Source organism: Acinonyx jubatus, chromosome F2 (assembly GCF_027475565.1).
Source record: "Acinonyx jubatus isolate Ajub_Pintada_27869175 chromosome F2, VMU_Ajub_asm_v1.0, whole genome shotgun sequence".
NCBI lineage: Eukaryota > Metazoa > Chordata > Mammalia > Carnivora > Felidae > Acinonyx > Acinonyx jubatus.
In genome coordinates this window covers 1,183,440-1,208,418 of record NC_069394.1, presented here as the reverse complement: position 1 = coordinate 1,208,418, position 24,979 = coordinate 1,183,440, and the positions used below count along the sequence as shown (strand labels likewise).

Sequence of the window (24,979 nt, the reverse complement as noted above, 5' to 3'; positions counted from 1 at the left end):
GTGCGTCCTAAACCTGGATTCTGGCAAGCAGGCTGTGTACTCGCAGCGGGGGAACCAGGTGATGTGTGCACTGGGCCTCAATAAAGCTGGGCTTCAATACATTTTTCTTAACGTTTATTTAGTTTTGAAGCGGGCGGGCGCAGAGAGAGAGGGAGACACGGAATGCGACGCAGGCTCCGGGCTCCGAGCCGTCAGCACAGAAAGCTGAGTGGAGACAGGGGTGGTTTCACGGGTGGTTTTGGGGGACAGGACCCCCCCGTGTGGAAGAAAACTAAGTGACGTCCTACCTCACACCACAGCCAAGTCAGCGACACCTGCTCTTGCCCCAGGCCTACTCGGAAGGGGGCAGATGGGGCCTTAATCACCACAGTCCCCCAGACCCTGGAGACCCTCATTAGCCCAATCTTGCCGAACAGGAAACTGAGGCCCTGCAGGATGAAGGGGGGGGGGTGGGTGCGGGGAGGGGGGCCAGGGCCTGAGCCCCTGCCCCAGGGCCTCCCTCAGGCCTCCCACACTGTGGCCTCAAAGCTGCACCCAGGAGGAGGATGGAGAGGGTCCCAGTGGCCCTGGGAGGGGGCAGGTCCTGGAACAGGACGGCAGGGGGATGGTGGAAGGACTCTGACCCACACACACCGGACAGATTTCAGCCTAAGCAACGGTACCCCAGCAGAGTCAATCGCTGATGACAGCCATGCAAACTCAGCCTGTGACTCTGGAGCCAGAGGACACGAGAGTTTCTGTGAGGCAGGGCACTTCAGGAGACAGGAGGGGCCGTGGTGGGAGTGTCCCCAGCAACTCGGCTGATTGCCAGGAGCCCCACAAGCAGGCCGGGCACCCCACGCAGGCCGGGCCCTGACACACAGGCTGGGCACTGATGCACAGGCCGGGCACCCCACGCAGGCTGAGCGCTGACGCACAGGCCAGGCACTGATGCACAGGCCGAGCACTGACACACAGGCTGGGCACCCCATGCAGGCCGGGCACTCTCTCTCTCTCTCTCTCTCTCTCTCTCTCTCTCTCTCTCACACACACACACACACACACACGTTACCCAGAGAGAGGACAAGCAGGGCACCTTGGCTGATGCCAGGTCAAGCGGCCGTGGGGACCCACCACCGGGACCGTGGAGAGACAACCCACTGCGACCCCATGTCGTCTGGCTAGTGCGTCCTGAGCGAAGGCAAGGGGTCAGACCAAGGGCCCGGTGGGCGGGGCGGAGGCTGACCTCTGAGCTGTCCAGAGCGGCGGTGTGGCCCCCGAAGAGGGAAGGGAGCAGAGATTTACTCCCGGCCTAAATTATTCACAAGAAAAGGGAGCGCGCCTCTTTAACAAGCCGTGGCTTTATGAAGCAAGGTTAACAATTTCACTTGATTCAGTGGAATATTATAAACTCTCTGGGGCCCATTTGAGGACTTGTACTTCAGGCACAAGGCGACGACTCAGCACTTTTTATATTATTTAGAGAATAAAATTAACCCTCACCGGCCCAGGCTGCTGCCGCTCCTGCCGCTGGATCTGGCCTGCTCAGCGCTTTCCCCCATATATAATTACAAGCTGCTATCCATCATGTGGCAGCCACGGCACCGACACGCCGAAAGGGACACAGTAAGCACTTCCACTAACGGCAGCAGAACTTAAATATCACTTCGATACTTTCATTTAAACTGGAATATCTTACGGTCATCGCGCACAGCCTCCGCGGGGGTCCTGCCACCGCACCCCAGCCCACCCGGCCCTGGTCTGAGCCGCTCCCAGGGTTCTGGGCGTCCTTCAAAGTGACCCACCAGCTGCGGGTCAGGTCCCCAGGTTTGCCAAGCCCGGCCCGGCCTGGGCCCTGGCCTTGCGGCGGGAGGGAGAGGACGCGGGGAGGGAAGGGGCACGGGCCCCGCGGTGTGAAACGCACTGACGCGCGCTCCCCTTGCCCAGGCCCAGTCCTGCTGCCCTGCCCTCCGGCGGTCCCCAGGAAGTCCCAGCTCCAGTGCCCCCACAGTCCAGACTGCAGGTCTCGGCACTGGCGAGGAGGCTCCCTCTCGGGGCACCAGGGGCTAGAGAGGCCCGTCTTGGGGTTCCCAGCCCAGGGCACTGCTGCCCTGGCAGGCCCGGGCCACAGAGATGAGGAGGGGCTCCTTCTGGAGAGCGGGACGGAGCCGGGGTGCTCAGCTGCCGGGGAGCCCCAGCACAGCAGCCCCTCGCCGACAGGTGAGGGCAGCAGCAGTGATGGGCCCGAACACAGGAGGCAAAGCAGGCGCTAGCCTGCGGGTGGCCCTTGCAACCCAGTTCCCCAATCCCTTCACACTGGCCCCTTCTACCCTCGCCACCCTGGGGTTCCACGCGCTCCAAGGAAGGCTCGGAGGAGCGTGGCTGGTCCACCGCTGGGGGCTGGGGGCTGCCGGCCACCCTCCCGTGACCCTCACCTTTGCGCCCAGTGGGCAGTAGCCTTTGAGAAAGTCCGTGCAGACCTCCGCCTTCCGGGACACGTAGACGTGGCTGTACGGACAGTTGCTGTTACTGCAGATCCCCTTCAGAAAGTACGAGCACACGGGCATCTGTGGGGGCAAGGGAGCAGGTGGTGAGGACCCGCAGGCCCCTGCAGCGCCCCTGGGCGCATGGGCCCCGTCTGCCCGGTACTACCAGAGCCCCCCCGTCCAGCCCTCCATCAGGCGCCTGCCCCCCCTTTACAGGTAAGGCAGCGGGTCCCCCCTGAAGGACCGACCGCCTGGGGCTCCGAGGCCAGGCACGAGCCGTGCGGAGACTGTGGCTGGAGACCTGCACCCCCAAGGGAGAAATGGACACGCAGTGCTGGCCAGCACCTGAGGCCAGGCCAGGTGGGGGCTGCCAGCCCTCAAGGCAGACAGACCCCTGGCTTCCCCAGAAGGCAAGGCTGCCGGGGCAGGGCACAGGCGAGGATATCCAGGCGGGGCTGGCCCCAGGCCTGCAGGACGGCTCGGGCCCAGATGTGCTGTCACCTGAGCCTGTCACCTGCTCTGAGACGGCCCCAGTTTCCAGGCAGTGGGGCCGTGGTGGGATAGGCGTCTAAAAGCGCAGGGGCTGGAGGGTCAGGGGGAGACAGAGCACGGGGGCTCTAGGTAGAGCAGCGGCCGACAGGGCCCGGAAGGTCCAGCAGATTTCCCCACTGCTTGGGCACCTGGCAGCATCTGTGGGCCGGAGGCCTGACTCCACCCAGGGAAGCCTGTGGAGGGACTCTGGGGAGGCAGGCAGGTGCCCCGGAGCAGCCTGGGCTGCGCTGACCACAGGCTGGCGCCGCAGAGGCCTGGCAAGGGGCCTGGCTCCAGTGCCCCGGAAACCAGCAGGTGAGCCCAGGGGGACCCGGGGTGGGTATGGAGTGGGCAGCCTGGGCAGACCCGTGTGGCCCAGCACCCCCCGGCCCCTGGGACACAGAGAGGCGGCCCACTTTCTCCCCACAGGGGGAAACCGAAGCCTGAGGGCCAGCAAGGAGGGGTCTCTGATCTTGCCCACCCTGACCTCTGCAGTTGCCAGGCAACTCTTCTCTGGGGCCCCTCCCCGGACCACCTCCTGGGCCGTCTGGTCACCCCCTAGGGGGTCTCCCCACCTTCGGCAGGCCTGTTGACCCTCCGGGGGGTCTCTCTGGGACCCCCTCCCCTCCCCTCCTGTCGGACCCGCCCCTCACGCACCCCACCGCAGCCCCCGGCCCCCAGTGGGTCTCCACCGGCTGGCACTCCGGGGTCTGGCGCCGGCCTGCCAGGGGCCCCACACAGGAGCCTCGGGGGGTGGGGGGGCAGAGGGGAGGCCAGTGAGGGAATGAGGGAGAAAGCAAAGAAACAAAGGGTGATTTAACGCGCAAGAGTTTATTTTTAATTGTCTTTTAACTGCAGCGCACGGGGGAGAAGGGCCGGCCCGTTTGGGGCTGCTGGTGGTGCGGCTGCAGACAATTCCCTTAATGTGGCTTTTGATATAGAGCCCAAATTAGCTCTAATAAAAAGGGATAATAAAGCCAACTCTCACAGCCAACGGAGCCCCTCCTAGCTGTCAGCACGGCCGTTACCGAGAGGAAGCTGCATCCTCGTTTCAATTAACCTTGTTTGCACCCACCACGTCCACACAAATAACAATAACATTAATTCAGGGCGCTCGTGCGGGCGCCCACATCAGACAGCTCGGAATGTGCGCCAGCTTCGGAGCCGGAGCTAATGAACCTGAAACTCGACGTGAATTTCCAAATTGCTCACAACAGAGTTTCGAAGCTCTATTAGGGAGAAAAATGCTGATTCTCTTCAAGTTCCTCAAGGGGAAAAGCTGTTGTAGCGGCAGCAGCCTCGGCCCGACCCCGCCTCCTCTAACCTTGCCGCGGCCCCAGAGCAGGGTGGGGGGCTGAGAGGGGTTCCCCGTGCTCACCGAGGCCGAGGCCGAGGGGAGGGGCCCGGGACGGAGGGGCCCAGCGGTGCACCTCCCTGTCCTCCTCTGCCCTTCCGGCACACCCTGCCTCAGCCCGCTGCCGGGCGCCCACCCCGGGGGGTGGCTGGAGGCCGCTGCTCCTGGGCACGTGGCAGCGGTGGCCACACAGCCGGCTCCCGAGCCGAGAACCGTGGGGCAGTGCCTGCAGGGGGCGCGGGGGGGCTCACCTTCTCCTTGGACACATGGTGGGAGAAGGGGCACGTCCCGTCTGTCTTCTTGCACGTGCCCCGGAGAAACCTGTGCAAATGAGAGGAACAGGGTCAGAGGGGCTGGCGTGGGCAGGGACCCCTGCGGCGCCCGCCCGAGAGGCTCACCTGGTGCACACGGCCACCTTGTCGGGGTCGTGGATGTAGGGACAGTGCTCGCCGTGGTTGCACCTGCCGAAGCGGTTGTAGTACATGCAGTATTCCTGCTGCTGCTTCCGCCGCCGCTGCCTCGCCTGCCGGACGATGGCCAGGCTGCGTTGCACGGCCCGGCTGTGGACAGGGCGGAGGTGCGTGAGCCCGGGGGACCCCTTCACCCCCATCCCGTGAGCCCCGAGCCCAACCCTGAGGGACGTACCTGGCCAGGGAGCGGCTGCAGCTGCTGGCAGGGTCCAACCGGCCTGTGGGGCAAGAGGCCGGGTCACGTCAGGCCCGCGGGCAGCTGGCTCTCCCGCTCCCCACCAACCTGCTGGGCGCAGCTCCCCCCTGGGCCCCGGTCTCGGCTCAGGCACTGCTGCCCCCGAGGGGAGACTGCCTGCCCTCCTGGGACACTGCCGGACCAACGCCCACCCTGTGCGGGGGGGGGGGGGGGGGGGGGGTGCGTACAGGGACCAGATCTGGCAGCACGGCTCCAGGCGACACTGGCTACTGAGCAGCGGCCTCATCTCAAGTCAGGTGGTCCCAGGAAAGCCTAGGTGCTGGGGGCCTCCCTACTACCTTCCTCTGCCAGGGGCAGGGCCTAGGGCTATGAGACCTGAGTGGGGTCCAGAAATTCCACCTGGCTTCACAGTAGCCACTAACGATTCTTATGAATTTAAAGGGTTAAATGAAAATATAATAGTAAGTACGTGGCCACAAAGCCTGACGTCCTCACTCCCAGGCTCTACAGGGACCTACATGCCGACCTGGGCCTACACAGGCCCCGGACAAGCACATCCGGCCCGGAGGCCTTCGTGGGCCACGGCGGATGCCCACTCCTCCAAACCCTAAGTGCAAAGACCCGCCAAGTCCTCTCTGAGGTCACTGACTGTGGCCCAAAGGGGAGCTGTTCATGAAGTGAACGGTGGTGACGAGAAGGGAGCAGGTGACAGGATGCTCAAAGCCAGGGGACAAGGGGCAGGTGGGCAATGTCTGTCCTGTGCAGGCAGGGGGCAGGAGTGCAGACTGACGTACAGCCCCCTGCTTCCCTTTTGTGGATGAGGTCACTGCCCCCCAGGACCAGGGTGGGCCGGGCAGGGCCCAAGACCGCTCAGATGTTCCTCAAACACACATGTGAACCTTCCCAGACCAGATTCCATTTCCCACAGGCAGCTGCTGAAATGGATCCGGTGGCGAGAGGCAGAAGTGACATCACTCAGAAATTCTAGGGACCTGAGGCAATGACAAAGCATCCAGGCTTAAAAAGGGATGTCCCCAAGCTGCCTGGCTCTGAGCCGCCCCCATCAGAGCTGCATGGGAGGCCTGGGCAGGTGGCCCTCCAGCCACCCAGAGGCCCCTCCCTCGGCCTCCCCAGGACGATTTGTGCCAGGACCCGCTCGGCTCAGTCCCGTCCAGAGTTCCAGACCCGGTCACGCAAGCATTCTGATACTGCATGTGGCCCCCGGGCTGGACCTTCAGGCACCCCCTTCCACATCTAGCCTGCTGCCAAGCCCTAACCACTCAGTGGACACTCCACACAAACACTCCATGTGCCCTCTCAGGGCCACCGTCCCCTGACCAGTGTCTGCCCCTCTCTGAGCCTCGGTCCCCTCAAGCTGAAGCGGGGTGGCTCCAGGGCTGCGTGGTGAGACCCCCACTGAGAAGGAACTGCTTGGCTCAGGGGCCCAGGCCCAGGGGCTGGCCGAGACGGGAACGGGGCCGGTTCCAGAGCGGGGAGTGGGGAGCAGGGTGGAGAGGAGCTGGGCGGCCCGGGGCCACAGCGGAGTCCCGGCTCCCCAGCTGGGGATGCAGGTCCCGGGGTACCGGCTGGAGGCCAGTCCAGGTGGCACGGGGTGCTCGCACACCTGCCCGCCCCGGGGATGACGGAGTGCAATCTGATCGCTGCTGGGAGCACGGCTTCCCGGGCTGCCACCCAGGCTGCCGGTGCCTCTGTGGCGCCATCTGCTCCTGCCAGGGCCCACGGTCAACATGTGTCTGCCTGTCAGGCCTGGTGTCTGAGGGGGCGGGGCGGGGAAGGGACAGGTTTACTCCCCTTTCCGTGGTTTGCTCTTAAAAAGATACCAGTGTGGGGCTCGCAGCGGGAGGCACTGTTCAAACCCCGAGCGGTGCTAAAACATGCACATAAAGCAGCTGCTGGAAAAGAGGCCGCGAGGTGCTGCGGGCGCTGCAGGGTTCGGCTGAAAACCGTCGGCAACCGCAGAGCAGGCGGTGCCCAGCCTTCCGAGAGCTGCGCTGCCCGGGGATCTTCCCAAAATAGACCCGGCGAGCTTGGCATCGCGGCCCCACCCCTGCCAGCCCCCACCGGGCAGCGCCTCACCCTTCACAGGCCAGCGAGCCCAGGCAGGGGCTCTGGGGTCAGAGGGAGCGGCCGGGCAGCACAGCCAGCTTCTGCAGCCCCGCGGCGCCCCGGCTGGCCCGGCCATTCCCAGGAAATCGTGGCCCTCGGAGGAGGGGGCCCCAGGAAGAGGCATCCGGAAGGGAGGCAGGCAGCAGGGTGGGGCCTTGGGTGCGTGGCTCCCAGCCCTCTCTTGTGCCCTCTCAGCACAGGGTGGGGTCAGCAGGTCACAAATGACTGGATAACCTGCCCAGGGGTGTGTGGTGGCCGACGAGCAGCAGGGAGCCTACCCCAGTCTGCCTCCCTCGGGGAGCTGGGGGCCGGCCCCGCAGCCTAGGCCGGGGGAGGTGGCTCTGGCAGACACACTTGGGGCCTCTGCTCCACGGCAGGGACCAGCGGGCTCTTGGGTCCGCGACGTACGCCAGGCCTGGTGGAGCATGAGCCGCAGCCCACACCCGGGTGCACCCAGGTCGGGGGCCAAACCACACAAGCAGAGGCCCCCGGGGCTGGGCCCTGCGGGTGGGCAGGCCTGAGAAGCGGGAGGGAAGTCCGTGGTCACTGGGCTCGGGGGGGAGGAGGGTGCCCTCCACCTTCCCCGTGGCTCGGGGGACCCCAACCAGGGGCCAACACTGTCCCAGAGAGGCCCAGCAGCTGGGAGCCAGAGTCAGGACGGGGGCGGGCTACCTCCCTGCCGGGGTCAGAGTTCTGCTGACAGAAAAGGAGAGATTTCTTTCTTTGATTATTATTCGTCTAAGCAGGCCACTGGCCAGTGGGAGCTCCTGCAGCTGGGGGCGGCCTACCTTCTCCACAGCAAGCGGTCGGGGGTCCGGGTGGCTGGAGCTGGAGGCGGTGGGGGCGGGGGCGGGGGGGGGGGTCCTCGGTGGGTTCTGGCTCCAGCTCTGCCTCACACCCGGGACATGCCACCCAGTGGTCTGCATTCCAAGTCCTGCCTCCGGCCCCCGCCTGCCCTGAAGTTGGGGTGGGGGTGGGGGGTGCTCCCGGGACCCTGCCTGCACCCTGAGGCCTGCGTCCTCTCTTTATGGCCCGAGGCCAGGCGGCCGGGACACCCGGCGCGGTGAGGCCGTAGCTCTGTCCCGCTCTGTGTCCCGAGGAGACTGGAATGCTGTGTGGCTGTGCACCTGCAGGGGCATGGGCTCAGCGAGGCGCCTTCCGCAGTGAGACGACACAGGACAGCCGTCTGCTCAGGTGTGGTGCGGCCTATGCCAGGAAGGGAGGGGGAGCCCCACAGCCCCTTCTGCTCTCTGCTCTCCCACCCCAAGGCAGCGGGCGGCCCGGGGTCTCCCGGGAGCTCTGGCTCACCTCTCTTGTTCCCTCCCTCAAGCGGCAGCCACGCGGCACAGACCCGCCTCTTCCTCTCTGCCTCCAGGTGCCCCTCCTCCCACCATGGACTCGAGGGGCTGGGTGGTGGGTGCGGCCCCACCCCCAAAGGCCCACCAGCCCGCCTGAGGTCAGGGCCCACGTGGAGCGGCCCACACGCAGCCCCAAACCACAACCCACTTCGGGTCCCTGCTGTAGACAGTGTGAATGCCAGGACGGCCAATGATGATGTCTGGCCGGGACAGGGAGGAGTCCCTCACACCCGGTGTGAATAAGCAGCCCCCGGCATCACCGGGGCCGACAGGAGGTGAGGGTGCTGAGGAAATGTCAGCAGAACGGGCCTTATCGCTCGGGCCCGACCAGAATATCACTCCGCAGAAAGGCTGCCCAGCAGCCCTCTGTGGCTCCGTCCACCCCACACAGCAGCCCGGGAGGGACAGCCCAGAGAAGGACCGGCGGCCACGTGTGGGGCCTCACAGACCATGAGCACAGATGCCATGGGCTGGCTGAGGGGGAGGGGGCTGTCTGCTCACCCACAGTGGCACACCCTGGGGCCTGAGTCCCCAAAGGAGGCCCAGCCAAGGCTCTGAACCTGCTCCTCCACTGGGCAGCTAGCTGAGGCCAAGGTGGAAAGGCCCTCAGATCACACAGCCCAATCCCTTGAGAAAGGGATGGGGGAACTGAGGCAGAGAGACAGAGCAGAGCCGTGGCCTTCGGGCCCCCCAGTGCCTCTCCTGGGCAGCCCAGTGCACTCGCCGCCCACCCCCTAGTCCCACGTACAGAGGCCCTGGGGACACAGCTGGGCAGGGCTTCCAGGAAGGGCCCCCAAGCTACAGATGGTCCCAACGCCCGCCTCACCCCTGGTCCAGGCCTCTTTGGGGGGTGGGGGCCGGGAGCAGCTGGGTCTCTGCAGGCCCCACACTGCCTGCAACCTCACCCTTTTTTTCTTGACAGAAAAGGATGGGGGTAAAATTGGACTGAAACCCAAATATTTTCTAGTTAATTTGTATAATAAGCGAATCCAAAGCATTTCCTTCTCCTCGGCCTGTTTCCCCAGGCCGCGGGGGCATGCATGGTGGCGGCGGCGGCTGCCTCCAGACACAGCGGGAGGCATTGCCAATGAGATTACGGGGCGCCGTGGCCCCAGGTGTTCGCCCGCCAGGACCGTGTTCACCATACCTGGCTCATCTCCTTTGTCCAGGAGCAAAACGTGGAAAATCAGGGCCTGCTCGGCTGAGCGAGAGGCAGTGCACGTGGGGGCTTCCCCAGGGGACATGGGGGCCGAGAGGCCTCCCCATCCGTGCCCGGGCTGCTCCGGCTGCCCCGTCGGCTCCGACAGGGACGGCTATGGGGGCCTGGCAAGCACTGAAGGGGAAAATGAGCTCCCGGCCTGGGCCGTGGCCCATTTGGGAAGCGCTCACGGGGATCGGCTCCCTGGGAACATGGGGTCACGGGCGAGCCGCAGCAGCCGCCCACGCTGGACGACGCGTGGTGGGGAGTCAGGAGCCAGGCCCAAAGGCTTCCTGGCCCCCGCCTCCGAGGAGCCTCACCTGTGCGCGGGAGGGGCCTGGTGGCGCCATCGCCGCCAGGCCGGCCGGAGGTCTTGGAGAGCTTGTTGGCCGACACCTTGTAAAGGACCCCTCCAATGCAGCGGTAGCCTTTGTTCCTCCACCGAGGGGGGCTGGCCTGTGCTTTCCCACCCCCGATGGTGGGGCGCAGGCGATTCAGCACCAGAGACCTGCAGAGACAGACAAATGCCCAGTCAGTCCGGCCCCAGCCGCCCGCAGTCCGTCACCCACTGTCCCCAACCCCACTCAGCCAGGCTGAAGGGGCGCAGGTAGGGGACAAGTCTCCCCCTCCATCATGTATAGCGCTGCACGTGACTGTCCAGGCCCTGGCCTTCTGACAGCGTCTCTTGAGGGAGGTCCACTGTGGGGGGAAGGCTCCTGAGGTCCACACCAAGACTGGTGGCCGTCACCACTGCCTGGGAACATCTTCCCCCAGACGCTGCTCCAGCCCACGTCAGCCTGGCCTTTGGGACAGCAGGTGCTTTGGGGTCAGCAGGCCCCACGGCCAGTCCTGCCCCGCCCCTCTATCCACCACACGAGAGCCCAGCATCGAGACCCTCACAGACCCCCACGCAGGCAAGCCACGTGGGAGAAAGACGGGGGAGATGATGGAAGGGGTGTGGGACAGCCTGCGGGACTCGCTGAGTGGATGACCCGGGCACGGAAGGCAGACCAGGGCCTGGATGGCCCTGGTGGACACCTGCCCACTCCTTCCCTCCAAACTCTCCTCCCACAGGGTCCTGGGCCCCGTCCTGCCAGAAACCGGCACCCCCCGGGGAAGCCAAGGGCGGAGTGGATCGGGAGGAGGCCCTGGATGCCCCCACTTAGAGAGACATTCCCCTGCAGACACCACAGCTGCAGTGGGCGGCAGCCGCAGGCCCCCAAGCTGTTCTGGCCCACCCGCTCCCCGCCCCCCCCAGGGGTCACACGGGCAGGCTGCCACCCAAATGAGGGGACAAGGGCCTCCCACCCAGGGCGCCCGGCATGGAGACTAGCCAGCTTCATGACTCCAGAAGGGTGTGGGGCCTTTCCCCCTCAGGACACATTTCAGCAGCAATTTGTTTATGCAAATTGACCTTAATTCCATATTAGCTCAGACTCTGCTCATAATGTTATTACCACCAAGCGTCCACACTGCGCCCCACTGGCAAATCTGGGGCTGTGAGTGCCGGTGCCTGCCAGCAGCAGGAGGGCAGGGCGTGAGGAGGGTGGGCCTGGCCGCGGGCACCACCACCACCGGCAGCGGGGACCTGGTGAGCAGGCCCAGAGCAGCGCCATGGCGCCTTCCCTTCGGGTTCTCCAACGTCCTCACGCCGCCACGCACCCCACGGCCCTGCAGCTCCCTTTCTGGGCGGGACAGGGCGGGGCGGGGCCTCCCGGCGGCACCCAGGCTGGTGGAGGGGTGGTGGCATCGCGGCTGGGGGGTTGACGCCACCCTCACCACATGGCCCCCTGGGCCTTGGTCTCTTTGCAACTCGGGGGTGATTCTCGCCAGCCAAAGCCTCTGAGGACACGTTAGACGGATCCTGTGCGCAAGCGAGCCGAGCTCAGGAGACCCACAGCTTCAGTGTGAGGACAGGCCAGGCAGCGAGGGCCGAGGACACCGCAGCCCGACGGCACTTAACCCAGTTTCCCTTAATTAAAACTCAAGTTCACAGACACCAATCTTGGGAAAAAGTCCCGCCAAGGGACCACGGCCGGCCTGGCTCGTGCCATGCGTGCCCTACAGGCCCCAGCTGTCCCTGCACAGGGTACATCTTGGCAGAAAGAGGGCAGGGTGGGGGGGTGTCCTCTGGGGGAGAAGACAGACCTCCAGGCTTTCCTCAGACCCTGGGGCCCCAGCTCTACCCACCCTGGTCTCGGGGTATTGATGTGTCCAGTGAGTACCTGCCTGTCCCCTTGGCTGGCTCAGAGGTCAGGCCGAGGTATGAGGAGGGTGGGGCCGGGCAGGTCCATCCCGTGTGCCCGCACCTGCCGCAGAACGCCGTGAGCTCAGAGGTGGCTCCGGACCCTCCGAGGGCGCCGGGGTCATTGTGCACAGGGCACAGCTTGGCCTGAGTCCTAACCCCACGACAGAGAGCTGAGCTCAGGGCGAGTGGCCACCACAGCTGGCTCAGCCACAGGCCAACGGGCCGCCAACAGCCCTGGCCCCCAGCCCCACGACGTCCAGAACCCTCAGCGGTGTCACCACTGAGAGGGGCAGCTGGGAAGCCTCCGCTCTGTAGCCCTGGGGCTCGAGTGCGCCGGCAGTAAGCCCAGCCCGCGCACACAGCACACTCAGCCCTCAGGGCCAGACCCCAGACGGCCCAGCAGGCCGCGCAGCGAGATGGCACAGCTGTCACTTACCAGAATAAGGGCACCACTCTCAGCTGCCTCTTGCCTCGGGGCACAGACCCTCCTCTCCTGGGCCGCCACCATACCTGCACCCCATCCACACCACAGGACGCCACAAATCATGAGGGACAGGTGGGCAGGCAGACACGTGCCCCACCCCCTTCCCTGGGCCCGGCACCTCAGGATCCACCCCCCTCCCCAGATGCCCCAGAAACCCAGCCCTTCGAGGGGTGAGGGAGCTCACCCCCAGGCACGTGCCCCTGGCCGAGGCCAGACAGGGACAACCCACCACTCCTTGGGGCAGTCACACAGGTGAAGCCGCAGACAGGGACCAGGCCCAGGCAGGGACCTGTGGAGGGGGAGGCTTGGCAGGCTCTCAGTTCAGAAGGAGCTAGAAGCTTCAGGATAGACTGCGTTCCAGCCCCGAGGGTGGTCCCATCCAGGCCCATCCCACAGCTCTGTACACAGAAGAGCCTCAGTCTGGGAGTTAACGGCTCCCCCTGAGAGTGGGACCCAGGGACACGCTCCTGGCTCCCCAGCTAGGCACTGGACACACCCAACGCCCTGCTTGGGAGAAGTGTCCTCCGTGGTTTTTCTTGGCTACAAGGCATACCTCACACATCGCTGATTATTCCCACACTTATTCTTATGGAGGACCAAGACTGAGAGATCGGTCTCCTCTCCCCTCAAAAAACTACGCCCCTGGGTCTGAATGGCAATTATGGGACGACCACGGGCCACCTGGCAGGGCTACAGGCCTAGCAGCTCGGTTCTCACGCCCTGGCTCAGAGTGGATGGTCTACGCACAGGTGGGCGCACGGCCCAGGGTGCGGGGCTGCCCCCACAAACAGCCCCGGGGCCCACCGTCTCCAGCGGCCCACGCAGGAGCCCCATGGTGCCACAGGACTGTTTGGAGGAGGTGGACGCAGCCACAGAACTCGGGGAGGGCTGGCCTGGGCTGGGGAAGGCCCACCTGCCCGCACACAGCCCAGCCTGCAGCTGCACAGGACCCCCTCCCTCACCCCGGCTGGTTCCACTCGCTGACTTGGGACCTGTGGCCAGGCAGGTGCCGGGCGGGCAGGGGCTGCCTTGTAGCTGTTCAGTGCCTGGGTGTCACGGCACTCCAGTAAATTGTTACCCTAATGGAGAGGACAGCCTTTGGAAACCAACTGTATTGAGAAGAGGGGATAAAATTAATGAGATAATAGCCGGGCCAAGGACCCGGAGAACGCGCCTGCCCTCGCGGCACGGGCCCTGTAATTCCTTTTCTACAACAGGAGCCTCAGATCTAAAGGCTTCTCCCATCCGTCCGGCAGGCCCACGCCGCCAGGAAATTTCATTAACGCTGGAAAATAGGAAAGGTATTAAGCGTGGATAATGAAGGCCAGGGAGGGAACCGTGCCTTAAGATAGTCCTCTTTCTCGCCTTTGTAATGGGAGGCATGAACTTTCCCTTCAAATCCATTTCTAATCCATTTGAAATACTACAGCAAATTATCTTTCCTTCAGCCCGAAAGCGGCCAGCCAATTTACTCCGAATAGAAGTGACAATGCCCCAGGATTTATCACCATAACCTTGACTACACCAGGGTGAGGGCTGGGCCCCGTCGCCCCCCCCCCCCCCCGCCGGGGGGCACGAGGAACGGGTGGGGGGAGATAACATTTTAAATGAAAAGCAGTGGTAATGGGGAGACAGACACACACACCACAGAAGTAGGTTTAAAAAGAAAAGCTGTCCACGTGTCTGCTGCCTGGGGAGCAGCTGGCAAGTTCCAGCCTGAGGCCACGGAGGCCACCCCCCGGGGGCGCCCGAGAGGAGGGACAGCAGGGTCTGGCCTAGACAGAGGGCCGCTCTCCCGAGAAGCCAGGGAGGACGGTGCTCACCCATCTCCTGACCCTGGACGCCACACTCCCCACCCTCTGGGCATCTCCTGTGGACACTGCCTACAATGGGTCCACGCAGCCCCCAACACCGTATGCGGGCGCCCCTGCCCGCTGGGTCTGCGGAGACGGGCCCACTCATGGTGTCTTCCAGCTAGCGCGTGCACGTGAGGGGCGGACAGGCACACAGGCTCCCAAACACGTGAGCACAAGGACCCTGCCCGCCCTCCTGAGGCCCTGGCGCACCCGGCTCCCACGCCCCCAGACCCGGGGCTGAGGACACAGCCGGTGAGGCCAGGGAGGCCAGGGGCAGGCTCAGGTGCAAGTGGATGAGGGGCAGGGGTGGGGTGGTCCCAACCTCCAAGAAGCCCGGGACAGCGCACGTCCCAAACTAGGAGCCTCCCCACCAGGCCCAAAGGCACCTTTCAACAAATACCATCTCAGGCTGCCCCGCACAGCCACCTTGCAGCTGAGGGGACCCCAGCCCCCACTCAGGCTCCCGGCAGTCCTCAGGTTTCCCCAAGGAAACCACACGTCACAGCCCACGTGGGCCCACCAGACTGGGGGACAGGGCCAGGCCAACGGGCCACACAAAGGCTGCGGGCACAGATCTGTGTGCAGGACCGGAGGCCGCGCACCTGGATGGAAAGTCACTGGCGGGAACCGGTGGCCACCTGCCCGCAGTGAACGCTGTCAGGCCCGCGGAGGCATTTTTGCCGGTGGGTTCTTCCCGCCTCCCTCAGCGAGGGCTCCTGGAGTCGGGATGGCCCCACAGACTGCCCCCCACCTTCCACACAGACCCCTCCCCTCCCTGGGGACCCTCACCCAGCCAGTGACCGCAGTCACCGAGGGACCCGCCTCACCTGAGCTGGCCCGCTCTCTCACCCCCCAGATGCAGGCCGGGTCCCCACCCTGACTCAGAGCTCCCTGTTGGGGTCCCTGCACCCCCCCGTCCCGCCAGCTGGTTTGAAAACAGCATGTTTGACCAAGTCCTGCCCCCACTCCCCTGACCCACTGCAGCAGCCCCCGCTCTCCTCATGGGGAGCTCCGTCAGGAGACCCTGCCAGCTGGGCTCCCAGACCCCCCCCCCCCCACCAGCCAGGACTCCAGACACACCGGACACTTCTGCTTCTTGGAAGGCACTGTGGCCCCTCCTTGCATGGGCCTCTAGGCCTGTTCTCCGGGCCATCCCTGAGACCAAGCTCAGAGGTCAGGACCTCAGGGAGCCTGTCCGATCCCCCACGGCCTGCTGTCACGGGCCGCCAGCCCCATACAGTGCTCTATCACAGCTTGGCGCACCGGGCCCTGCTCACCACGGTGCCCCTGACCTGGGCACAGGTACACCAGGAGGGAGGGGCTGGGTGCCGCCTGGGGTCCCCCGCACCGTGGCCCTCTTGGGGTCGGGTCAGGTTAAGAGTCGGGCAGGGAGAACGGGCAGCAGGGGCTCCCCGAGAACAAAGGGGCCTGAACGCACAGGCGGTGCTGCTGGGGGCGGGGGCGGGGGCGGGAGCACAAGGGAGCACGGACCTTTGGAAAGACCATCAGGGGTGAGCACGGCGGGTGGGTGCAGTGCAGGAGGCTGTGGCCACTGTCCGGGGCCGGCTGGGCAGAGCTGGGGGAGGCAGAGGGCCGAGGTGACCACACACAGGAGCGTGGGCGCGGGTGCCAGCAGAGGGGCTCTGCCAGGCTCCCGGCCGGAACTCAACCTCCAACCCCCGCTGGCTGGGGCAGGGTCAGTGCGTGGCCGAGGACCCGGCGGCCTCTCTAGGTCAGGCCTTCCAAGCCAGTGGTGACCAAGCAGGAGGCGGGCAGGCGGGCTGGGGAGCAGAGAAAACAACCGGGGAAGCATTTTTCAGGAAATGGAGCACGGTTCTGCGAAGCTTCGAGGCGAGCGGGGAGTGCGCCGTCAGCAGAAGCAGTGCCCGGGGGAGGCGGCTCTGCACAGCGAATCCCAAGTAGGTCAGGCTCAGCCGCCACCGTGACAGGCTGCAAAGTGCTTAAGTGGGCTTTCCACGGAAACGCTGACGGGCGCCACCTCAGCTCGGCTCGGGGGGCTGGAGGGCGCCCACACGGGCCTGCAAGGGGCCTGCCCCCCGCCCGGCCGTGGCCCACTCTGCCCCCAGAGCAGCACCCGGCGCCCCGCTCACATGTGTGCCCGGCCCGGAGCCAGGGCAGTGGGCGGGGGGAGGCCGCCAATGCTGGGCGGTCTATGGGGAGACTTCTGAGGGGGAGGGGGACAGTGTCTCAGGTGAGGGGCCCAGGCAGGACCGGCAGGGTGGGAGGTGAGAGGCTGGGCCGAAGTGCAGGCCAGAGGCAGGAGTCTCAGAAACAGGGCTCAGTGCCAGGGACCTGGCAGATGGCACAGGCCTCATGACCACCGTGGCAACCTTGGTCTCCTAAGATCCTCCTCCAGCCACACAACGGGCCCCCCCAGGGCGATGTGGCCCAAGGCCAGCTCCAGGGACCCCCAATCCCGGTGAGTCAGGGCTGGGGCTCCGTGCCTAGCCGGGGGCTCTGCACGCTGACCTCCTTACACGTCCTCGGGCCACCGTGGGTCGGAGGCAGGCCGACGGCTTGGCCTTCCGGGACACATCCCGCAGCAGACAAGGGGCCAGGGGCCTGGGTGGGAGCTGGGGGGGGGGGGGGGGGGCGGCGCTATGTGACCTGGGGCGGGGGAGCGGCAGCCTTGTCCAGTGGGGAGGGGCCGGTCCGGGGTGGAGGCTGAGGCCTGGGTGGAATCGGAGGGTGGGTGGGGGTACGGGCAGGGGGCTGACCTGAGGGCTTCATCACTGAGGTGCTGCTGCTCTGAGGAACCCCCTGTCCGTGTCTCCCCAGTAACGGACGGCAGTGACTCAGGGCGCCCCTGGCCAGCGGCGTGCCGGTGGGCAGTGCTAATTGTGCTGCCTCCGTTACAAATGCCGCGGCTCCATTACGAGGGGCCGGGACTGTTTTATGCGCTCACATCTATTCAATTGGTATTTCGATCAATGGATGCATTACAAGCTTTCCCTTTAAGAGCCTAATAAACAACAAGATGGAAAGTAAAATTCTCCATAAAATGACACTTTTAAAAATCCATTTCAGCTGAAGCTATTGGCGTTTTGTACGTTAGCTACAAAAACCAGGCATTGGGCCTCAGTGGCCCTATTCTGGAGCAGAGTCCAGCTCCAGGGGCAGAGGGCGGGCGCCCAGGTTGGGGGCGGGGGCAGGGCCCTGGACCCGTGAGGTCGTCAGCCCAGGCCCGCCTTGGCCCGTGACAGCGGTGAGGGGCAGGGCAGGCCCTTTCTCTGTTCCCTTGTCTACCCCCCCGCACCTCTCTCTCCACCTGCCCCTTCACCATCTCTCTCTTGCCCCCCTGCCCCCCGCCCTGTTCGCTGGGCATGTGCAGTTCAGGCTGACCATTCCCTCAGCCCCCAGAACTGCATCGGGCAGACACTCCACGCTAGGGGCAAGCCAACGGAGGGCGACTCGGGCAGCAGAACACCCACCGTACCTCCTGCCCAGGACTCTCTGCGAAGACTTCAGGAGGTCAAGACCCCACCTGGCTCGCTGGCTCCTTGGCTGACAGCTCCTAAGGGAACCCGGCCTGAGCCACCTGGCCCGTCTTGTCCACCACCCTCCTGACCGCAGTGCAGGACTGAGGACACCCACAGGGACAGTCACATCCAGGCTGAACCCCCACCCGTGCTCCACATCCCCCCTGCAAGCTCCACCCCCAAGCTTGTGTCCCTCGCCTCCAGCACCTTCCACCTGGAACAGCACTCCCTCCTCACCCCTGGTCTCACACATGAGCCACCCCTGCCCCTCGTGGGTGGCCCCCTAGGGCATTCACACTTGCATGTGTCACGAAGGGGCCCTAGCATCTGGACACAGCTGGGCTGAGGGATGCCAGGGGGCAGCCCACGCCAGAGGCACGTGACAAAGTGAAAACATAGCGAGACCCACACAGAATGCCAGGAGCCCTGACCGTCGTGGAGCCCTCGTGTCCACCTGAGGGGACTCATGGACTGAGGGGGTGGAAGAGCCAGGTGCCTCCCCCCCCCCCCCCAACCAGAGGGGATCACGGAGCAAGTGCAGCCTGGCTCCCCTGGAAAGGGGCCGGTGTCTTCAGCGGGCCACACAGACACCACACAAACACCAGGAAAAGGCGCACAAGCTCAACAGCCAACGCTCGAGAGCCAGAAGGCGAACAGGGAGTTGCCTTCGGGGGGACTGCGGGAGAGGCACAGACTTCCAAGACCCCCACAAGAGCAGGTGGGAGCATACGAAAGAAAGCAACACACTTAAACATGAGGGCAACCCCAGCAGGTGTGCCCAGCGGCGGTGCAGAAGCCCTAGAACATCACGCCCGCAACACTTCGAACAGGTGGGATGAGCAAGCAGCCCAGCGGCCGGGCGGGGGGGGGGGGGGGGGGGTTCCCGCCGGTGGGCGGGGTTCCTGCGCGGTGGGTGGGCTAGGAGAATGAAATGCAGGGCACCCTGCCGGCAGTGGGCAGCCCTTTTCGGATCCCCTCTATCCCTCTCTCTCTTGCCTCTCCCACGTGTGTGCTCACTCTGTCTCTCGCAAAAATAAATAAGCAAAAAAATTTCAAAAACAAGAAGTTTATTTATTTATTTTGGGTGGGGAGGAAGAGAGAAAGGGGGAGAGAGAAAGAAATCTCAAGCAGGGTCCACACTGTGAGAGAAGAGCCCGATGTGGGGCTGGAACTCACGAACCGTGAGATCATGACCTGAGCCGAAGTCGGACGCTTGAGCAACTGAGCCACCCAGGCGCCCCAATAAATAAATAAACCTAAAAACAAATTAAATGCAACTCTGCTGCTTTGGAGGCTGATTGGCTGGGGAAGGCTGAGAAACTGAGCTTAGGTTTCTCAAGTTCATCTGGAGGAGCAAACATTTAGGAGTGATGAAGGCAAGGAAGGTTAGTCGTAAGGACGCGGAGTCCAGAGACGGCACGGTCTCCGGTCCCCTGGACTCTGGCACAGCCGAGGGCTCATTTCAATAAATATGTCTCTGTGGGGACACAAAGGAACCGTGACCCCTACCTTAGATCACAAGTAGAAGTTACTTCAAGAAGAATCACAGGTAAACTAGTCACACTTCTAGAAGAAAACATGGCGTTGGGGTAGGCAAATATTTCTTACACAGGACACAAGACCACTGCTCATAAAAGAAAAAGACTGATAGATCAGACACGGTTAAAACACAAGCCCCAGACCATGAGAAGATCTGAGAAACGATCCATAATATGTAAAGAACTCCAGCAGATCAACAAAAAGGGGCACAAAGGGCTCCAAGGGACACTTCACAAAGGGGCACAACAGCGGACATTAAGGTGGGACAGATGCTCGACGTTGTAAGTCACCGGGACACACGAATTAAGACTTCCGTGAGAGACCAGCACGGTCCACCAGCGTGGCCACAAAGGGGAGGACAGGGCCCAGGAGGTGCTGGTGAGGCTGGGGGGGCTCCTGTGCCGACCAGGACAGCCCCTGCGGGGCAGCGGCCTTACTACGACCGCACAGCACCCCCACCCTCTGAGGCAGCAAGTCCAAGGAATCGAGGGTTCCGAGCTATTCGGCGACACGCCCAGCAAGGCTAGAACGACCCACTGAAAGCACAGTGACCGCATCGTGGTGCGTCCACACGCCTGGACGGAGAACAAGCTACTGCTACCCACGGGGACGCGTCTGGGCCCGGGAACGACGGGGTCTCAAGCCACAGACGGGGCGACGTACACAACAGAAATCGATTTCTCTCAGTTCTTTTCTTACGGTCCAAGATCAAGGAGCCAGCATGGTTGGCTGCTGACAGGCCACCTTGTCCCCAAGTGCTCTGTAAGTCTACAGGGAGAGCCCCGGTGGCTCTTCCTCTCCTGAGAAGGACGCCAATCCTGTCAAATGAGAGTCCCGCCCCATTGACTTCATTTAACCTCAATGACCTCTGTAAGGCCCCAGCTCCACACACAGCCACACGTGGGGTCACTCAGGCCATAACGAACATGAGCAAATGCGGCCGGACACCAAGCAGCACGTACTGTGTGACTCCGTTCCCCCGGGGCTCGAGAACTCGGGAGGCAGGGCTAGCGTGGCCTGACAATGGCCGAGGGGGTGGGGGTGCGGGGTACCGTGTGGGCCGGGGTGGGAGACCTGACCTGAGTGGTGGGTACACAGGACAGAAGTCCACAGAACTGACCACCGAACAAACAAACCACGAACGTTTTGCAAGGGAAAATTAAAGAGAGAGATCTGTGCAGAAAGCCAAGTTTAGGAACAAGCATTTCCACACAATAAAGGCGTCATTTTTAAATAACAGAAAAGTCTGATATTTAATGGTCCTGAGACAACCAGACAGCCATTAAACACAATTAAATTTGAACCTTAATCTTACAGCATATTCCCGAATAAATTGCAGGTAGGTTAAAGCTTTAAGTGTAAAATCTGAAACCCTAGCACTAGAAGAAAATATAACTGAACTTGTATAATCTTAGGTGGGGAAGCCTGTTCTACACAAATCAACAGGCTAAGTCTTAAGAGACTGGCAGATTTAAGTACACGGAAAAGCAAAAAGATCTGTTAAAAATCCTCATGAACAAAACTGGAAGGCAGAATTCAAAGTGAGAAACGACGGACCGTCTATAAAACAGGGGTGACAGCCTGAGCCCTCAAAGAGTCTTGCAAACCTGTTAGAAACAGGCCAGAGGCAAATGAACGGTAAACATCTGAAATGTTGAACTTGACAAAGAATACAAATAAAACTGAAATTAACATCGGACAGCTTTCTCCTCCAGTACAGTCGAAAAGCCTCTGGCAGCGGGTGGGCGCTCCGGCAGAGAAGGGTGGGAGAAGGCCCGTGGGGGCGCTGCAGGCCCCCCCCCAACCAGCCTAAGCCTGGCGGGCAGAAGAACAAGGACAGCAGGAATTGCAGCTGCCAGGCCTGAAGGGTGCCCAGCTGGTGATCCAGGTGTGTCCACCTAGCCAGCAAGACAAATGTCCACTCCTCCAAGTAGCCTTCCAGTCTGCAGACCAGAGGGCAAAGGCCACGTGTCGCAGGGAGGACGTGGAGGCAGCGGGGGTCATGAGTCAGGTGGGAGCTGAGTCTGGCACCAGCCGGAGTCGCGCCCACTCCCTGTTCTAGCACAGTGTGGATGACAGGCGCTAGCACCTGGGGGTACAGCCTTAGACAGAGGACGTTCCAGGTGGAAAGCACTTGGCCAGGCCCGAACCGAAGTAGGAGCTGGGGACAGGGGAGGCGGAGGGGTGTGCGTGTGTGCAAGGTGCGGAATGCTTCAGAGCACCCGCGGGGGGGGGGGGGGGGGTGCAAAGGGGGTTGCTAAGCCTTCGGGCCCGGCCCCGCCCACCGCAGTCGGGGTGGGGAGGGGGAGGCGGGGGGCGGGGCCGGGCGAGACCCACCGGCTCTCGGCCTGCCCCGCCCCCAGAAGAGACAGGCCCGCCTAGGGGACAGAGCTGGGGCCATAATTTATGCTCCCCCGCCTATGCTTTATGGCTTTCTTAATTCGGCTCCTGCTACTATTAATGTAGTTAATGCTGAGATTATATCTATTTTCTGGCGTCAGGCGGTGATTTATTCAAGCCATTTTTCCGGTGGAGGCTCCCACGCTGTTAAATCAAGTGCCTTGCCAATTAAGTGCTGACTTGGGAAGTGGACGCAATCTTAACAGACATCTAACCGCAAATTAAACCGGGGCTCCTTACTCTGGGGAGTGGGCGGGGCAGCCAGGGAAACCTTGCTGACTTCGAGGAAAGTCAGAGGAAAATAAAACCACCCTGCACCTGCCCGCTGGCTCTCAGATAGGGGCACCAGAGGTGCGGGCCCTGAGCCAGGCTCAGCACAAGCTGGGGTCAGGGCTCCCCCTGGCCATGGTGGTCACCCTGCCGGGGAGGTGGGGGGGGGGCAGCTGGAGAAAGGGCCCGCAGGGGTCACTGCGCCTGTCCCAGCACAAGGAGGTCTCTGCAGCTGCGGCCCCCATCCACCCAAACAGAACACCTCTCAGACATCCCCAGGACCCCTGAGCCGTTCCCAGTTCCCAGTCTGCACGTGTGGTGGCAGAGAGACCCTCGGACAGCCTTAAGAGGGTGCCAGGTGGGAGTGGAGGAGGGGATGGGCGATGGATGGGCTGTATCCTGCCTCAGCAACGCAGACCCTGGTCCTAGCCCAGAAGGGCGAGGGAAGGCCCCCGAAGGAAGGGCAGTAGAGGAGGGGCTCACGGAGTCCCATGCCTCAGGACAATGCCCCATGCCACTGGTGGGGGTGGGGGAGGGAAGTGGGGAAGGTAGGTGGGGAGCAGGGAGGCAGAGGTGAGGCTAACTGCCAGAGCCCTGGCACGGGTAAGACACCTGGCCCTGTCCTGCACCCCACAGGAGCCTCCCCCCAGAGAACCTGTGGGTGCCACAGTGCGGCCCTGGGATGCGGTGGCAGCCGGGCCGCCTAGGCCAGCACGTGCTTATAGGAGCTCTTTGGCCGTGGTCCTCAGTGGCTGTGAGCCCCGACACCTCGGCTGACACAGGAACTCGCTCTCCTGTGCCCCCCAGCCCCTGGAGCAGTGTCTCCCTCACCGTCTCCACAGGCCCTGGCCCAGCCCCGAGAGGGGAGCCATATTTTGGGGTAAGAGCAGGCTGAAGAGTTGATATACGCAAAGAGTTGAATATGATATTGATTATGCGAGTGACGCTTTACTACCGCCTCTAAAACCAGGATGAAAGTGATATTTAAAACGGTGTTTGACTATGTAAGGCACCCAGGTACCACTGGATGACAAGGGCGTTTTATTTCTTCCTGTCAGAGGCAGTATTTTCAGCTTCCTCTGCTCCTCACCTGCAGGGACATCAGGGTCACCAGTGCTGTCACACGAGGGCCCGCGGTGCTGGCAAGGCGTGGCCGAGGGGCCCAGGCACAACCTGAGGACAATCTTCCCCAGGTTCCATGGGGAGATACCTGCCAGGACCTTCTTAGGCTCCCCTCCCAACGGTCCTGCTGTTTTCAGAATGAAGCTTCCCTCCGGCAGACCAAGGGACGGTCTCGTGTTGTCATGAAACACACCTGGCCGATGCGGTTACTGCTGGCCCAGGGGAGGCCACAGCATGGCTTGTGGGCTAGCCATGGCAGCAGCAGCTCTTAGAGGGTCCTGTCCTCCTCAGGGTTTGCTCCCAAGGGGGCGAGGTGCCTGCGGCCCAGCCCCTTTCCTACCGTTTCCCCCAGAGCTGCTGGCAGGACTCGGCCACTCAAGCCAGTCTCCAGAGAGGAAAGCAGCCACGTGCGTGTCACACGGATCAAGACACAGTGCGTGCGCTACAGCAGGCAACACGGGCCGACCCCGGCGAGGGGGAGTGAGCCTGCCAACAGGGCCATCCAGGGGCAGATGGCCCAGGGCCCATGCACGTCGGGGGTGGGAGACAGCTGGGGAGAGTGCGGACCCGTCAGGGCTGGCACAGCGATGGGGAGGCAGGAGGGCCACCAGAGGGGCTGGAACCCGCCTCACAGCCACGGCCAAGCCCCGTGCGCACGCAGGCCCGAAATCCCCGCACACCTACTCGTCCTGGCTTCCCTCCTTCACTGGGAAGCCCACCTTCCCTGTTTCTGGAACCCACGGCATGGCCAAGGTACCAGGATGCAGCTCCCCACGGTAAGAGTCAAAGAGTGCCAGGCAGTGGGAGCAAGACGGGGACAAATGTGTCCGCGGAGAAGCAGGGACAGAGAGGAGGGATGGGAGGGACGCAGACACGTGGAGGCGATGACAGGGGAAGGGCAGAGACCAAAGACAGAGTGGCCAAGGCTAGAAGACCAGAGACACACTCACACACGTGAGACCAGCAGGACCAGGGGGCTGGCGATGACAGAGGCCGTGCTGGTATGAGTGCCCCACTGCCCCGACCGTGGCCCCAGCTCCACCAGGGCTTCCTACCCAGCAACATGGCCCTCTGGGACACAGATACCAGGGACCAGCTCACCACGGGCCCAGAGGAGGTGACCAGCCCTGCATGACGGGCAGGTCCCAGCCTGAGACAGAGCAGATGGGGGGAGGGGTGCGGGGGGCCATGGTGTCTGCCATCCTCCTATCCCACAAGGCCTCCGCATCAGGCCTGTTCTGGGGCCCCTCCCCACCCACGCCATCCACAGAGCCCGGGAGCCACTTCTGACGTGGTCTCACCACAAATACTTTTTACGATGTCTGTGACCCAGGCCGGACACCAGCAATCCCCAAGGCTAGCGACGCCCCAAGTGGTGACACAAACACCGGAGCGGGGGGGGGAGACGGGACATTGGTCATAGGGGCCATGTGACCACTAAGGAGAAAGGGCAGAGGCTCAGACTGACAGGGATATGGCAGTTCAGCACCCCCCGGCCCCCCCCCACGTGAACATCCTCCAACTGATGCCAATACCCCCCCAACCCCCGTGCCAACCCCCGACAGAGCCAAGGAGGAAGCAGCCTGGAATAGGGCTGAGGCGCCCCTGCCGGGGGGCACAGGGGCCACGGGGCACTGTGCTGGCCCAGCCGAGCACAGCCTCTCCTGGGGGCTGCAGACCTGGACTCCTGACCCTCTCACTGTCCTCCATCACCACATGGGGCCATCTTAGAGGCAGGGACAGGGACCAAACGTGTGAACAGACCCCAGACCCAGAGGGACCAGCTGGCCTGTGCTGGTGTCCTGAGGGCCTGATGCCACGGGGGCTCCGGGGAGGCTTCGACGTGTTGTCCGACACTGGG

At 63.5% G+C, this 24,979-nt stretch overlaps 1 protein-coding gene across 2 annotated transcripts in view; it reads right to left on the bottom strand.

Annotated features, from left to right (window-relative positions):
* ZC3H3 (zinc finger CCCH-type containing 3) overlaps positions 1-24,979 on the bottom strand; it is an 88,173-nt gene that overhangs the window by 17,051 nt on the left and 46,143 nt on the right. For both annotated transcript variants that reach the window (XM_027063720.2, XM_027063719.2), the window contains exons 5-9: positions 10,020-10,207; positions 4,996-5,038; positions 4,749-4,910; positions 4,602-4,671; positions 2,415-2,546 (exon numbers count right to left, since the gene is read on the bottom strand). In XM_027063720.2, coding sequence (XP_026919521.2) covers positions 2,415-2,546; positions 4,602-4,671; positions 4,749-4,910; positions 4,996-5,038; positions 10,020-10,207 — 595 coding nt within the window. The remainder of the gene's footprint in view (positions 1-2,414; positions 2,547-4,601; positions 4,672-4,748; positions 4,911-4,995; positions 5,039-10,019; positions 10,208-24,979) is intronic.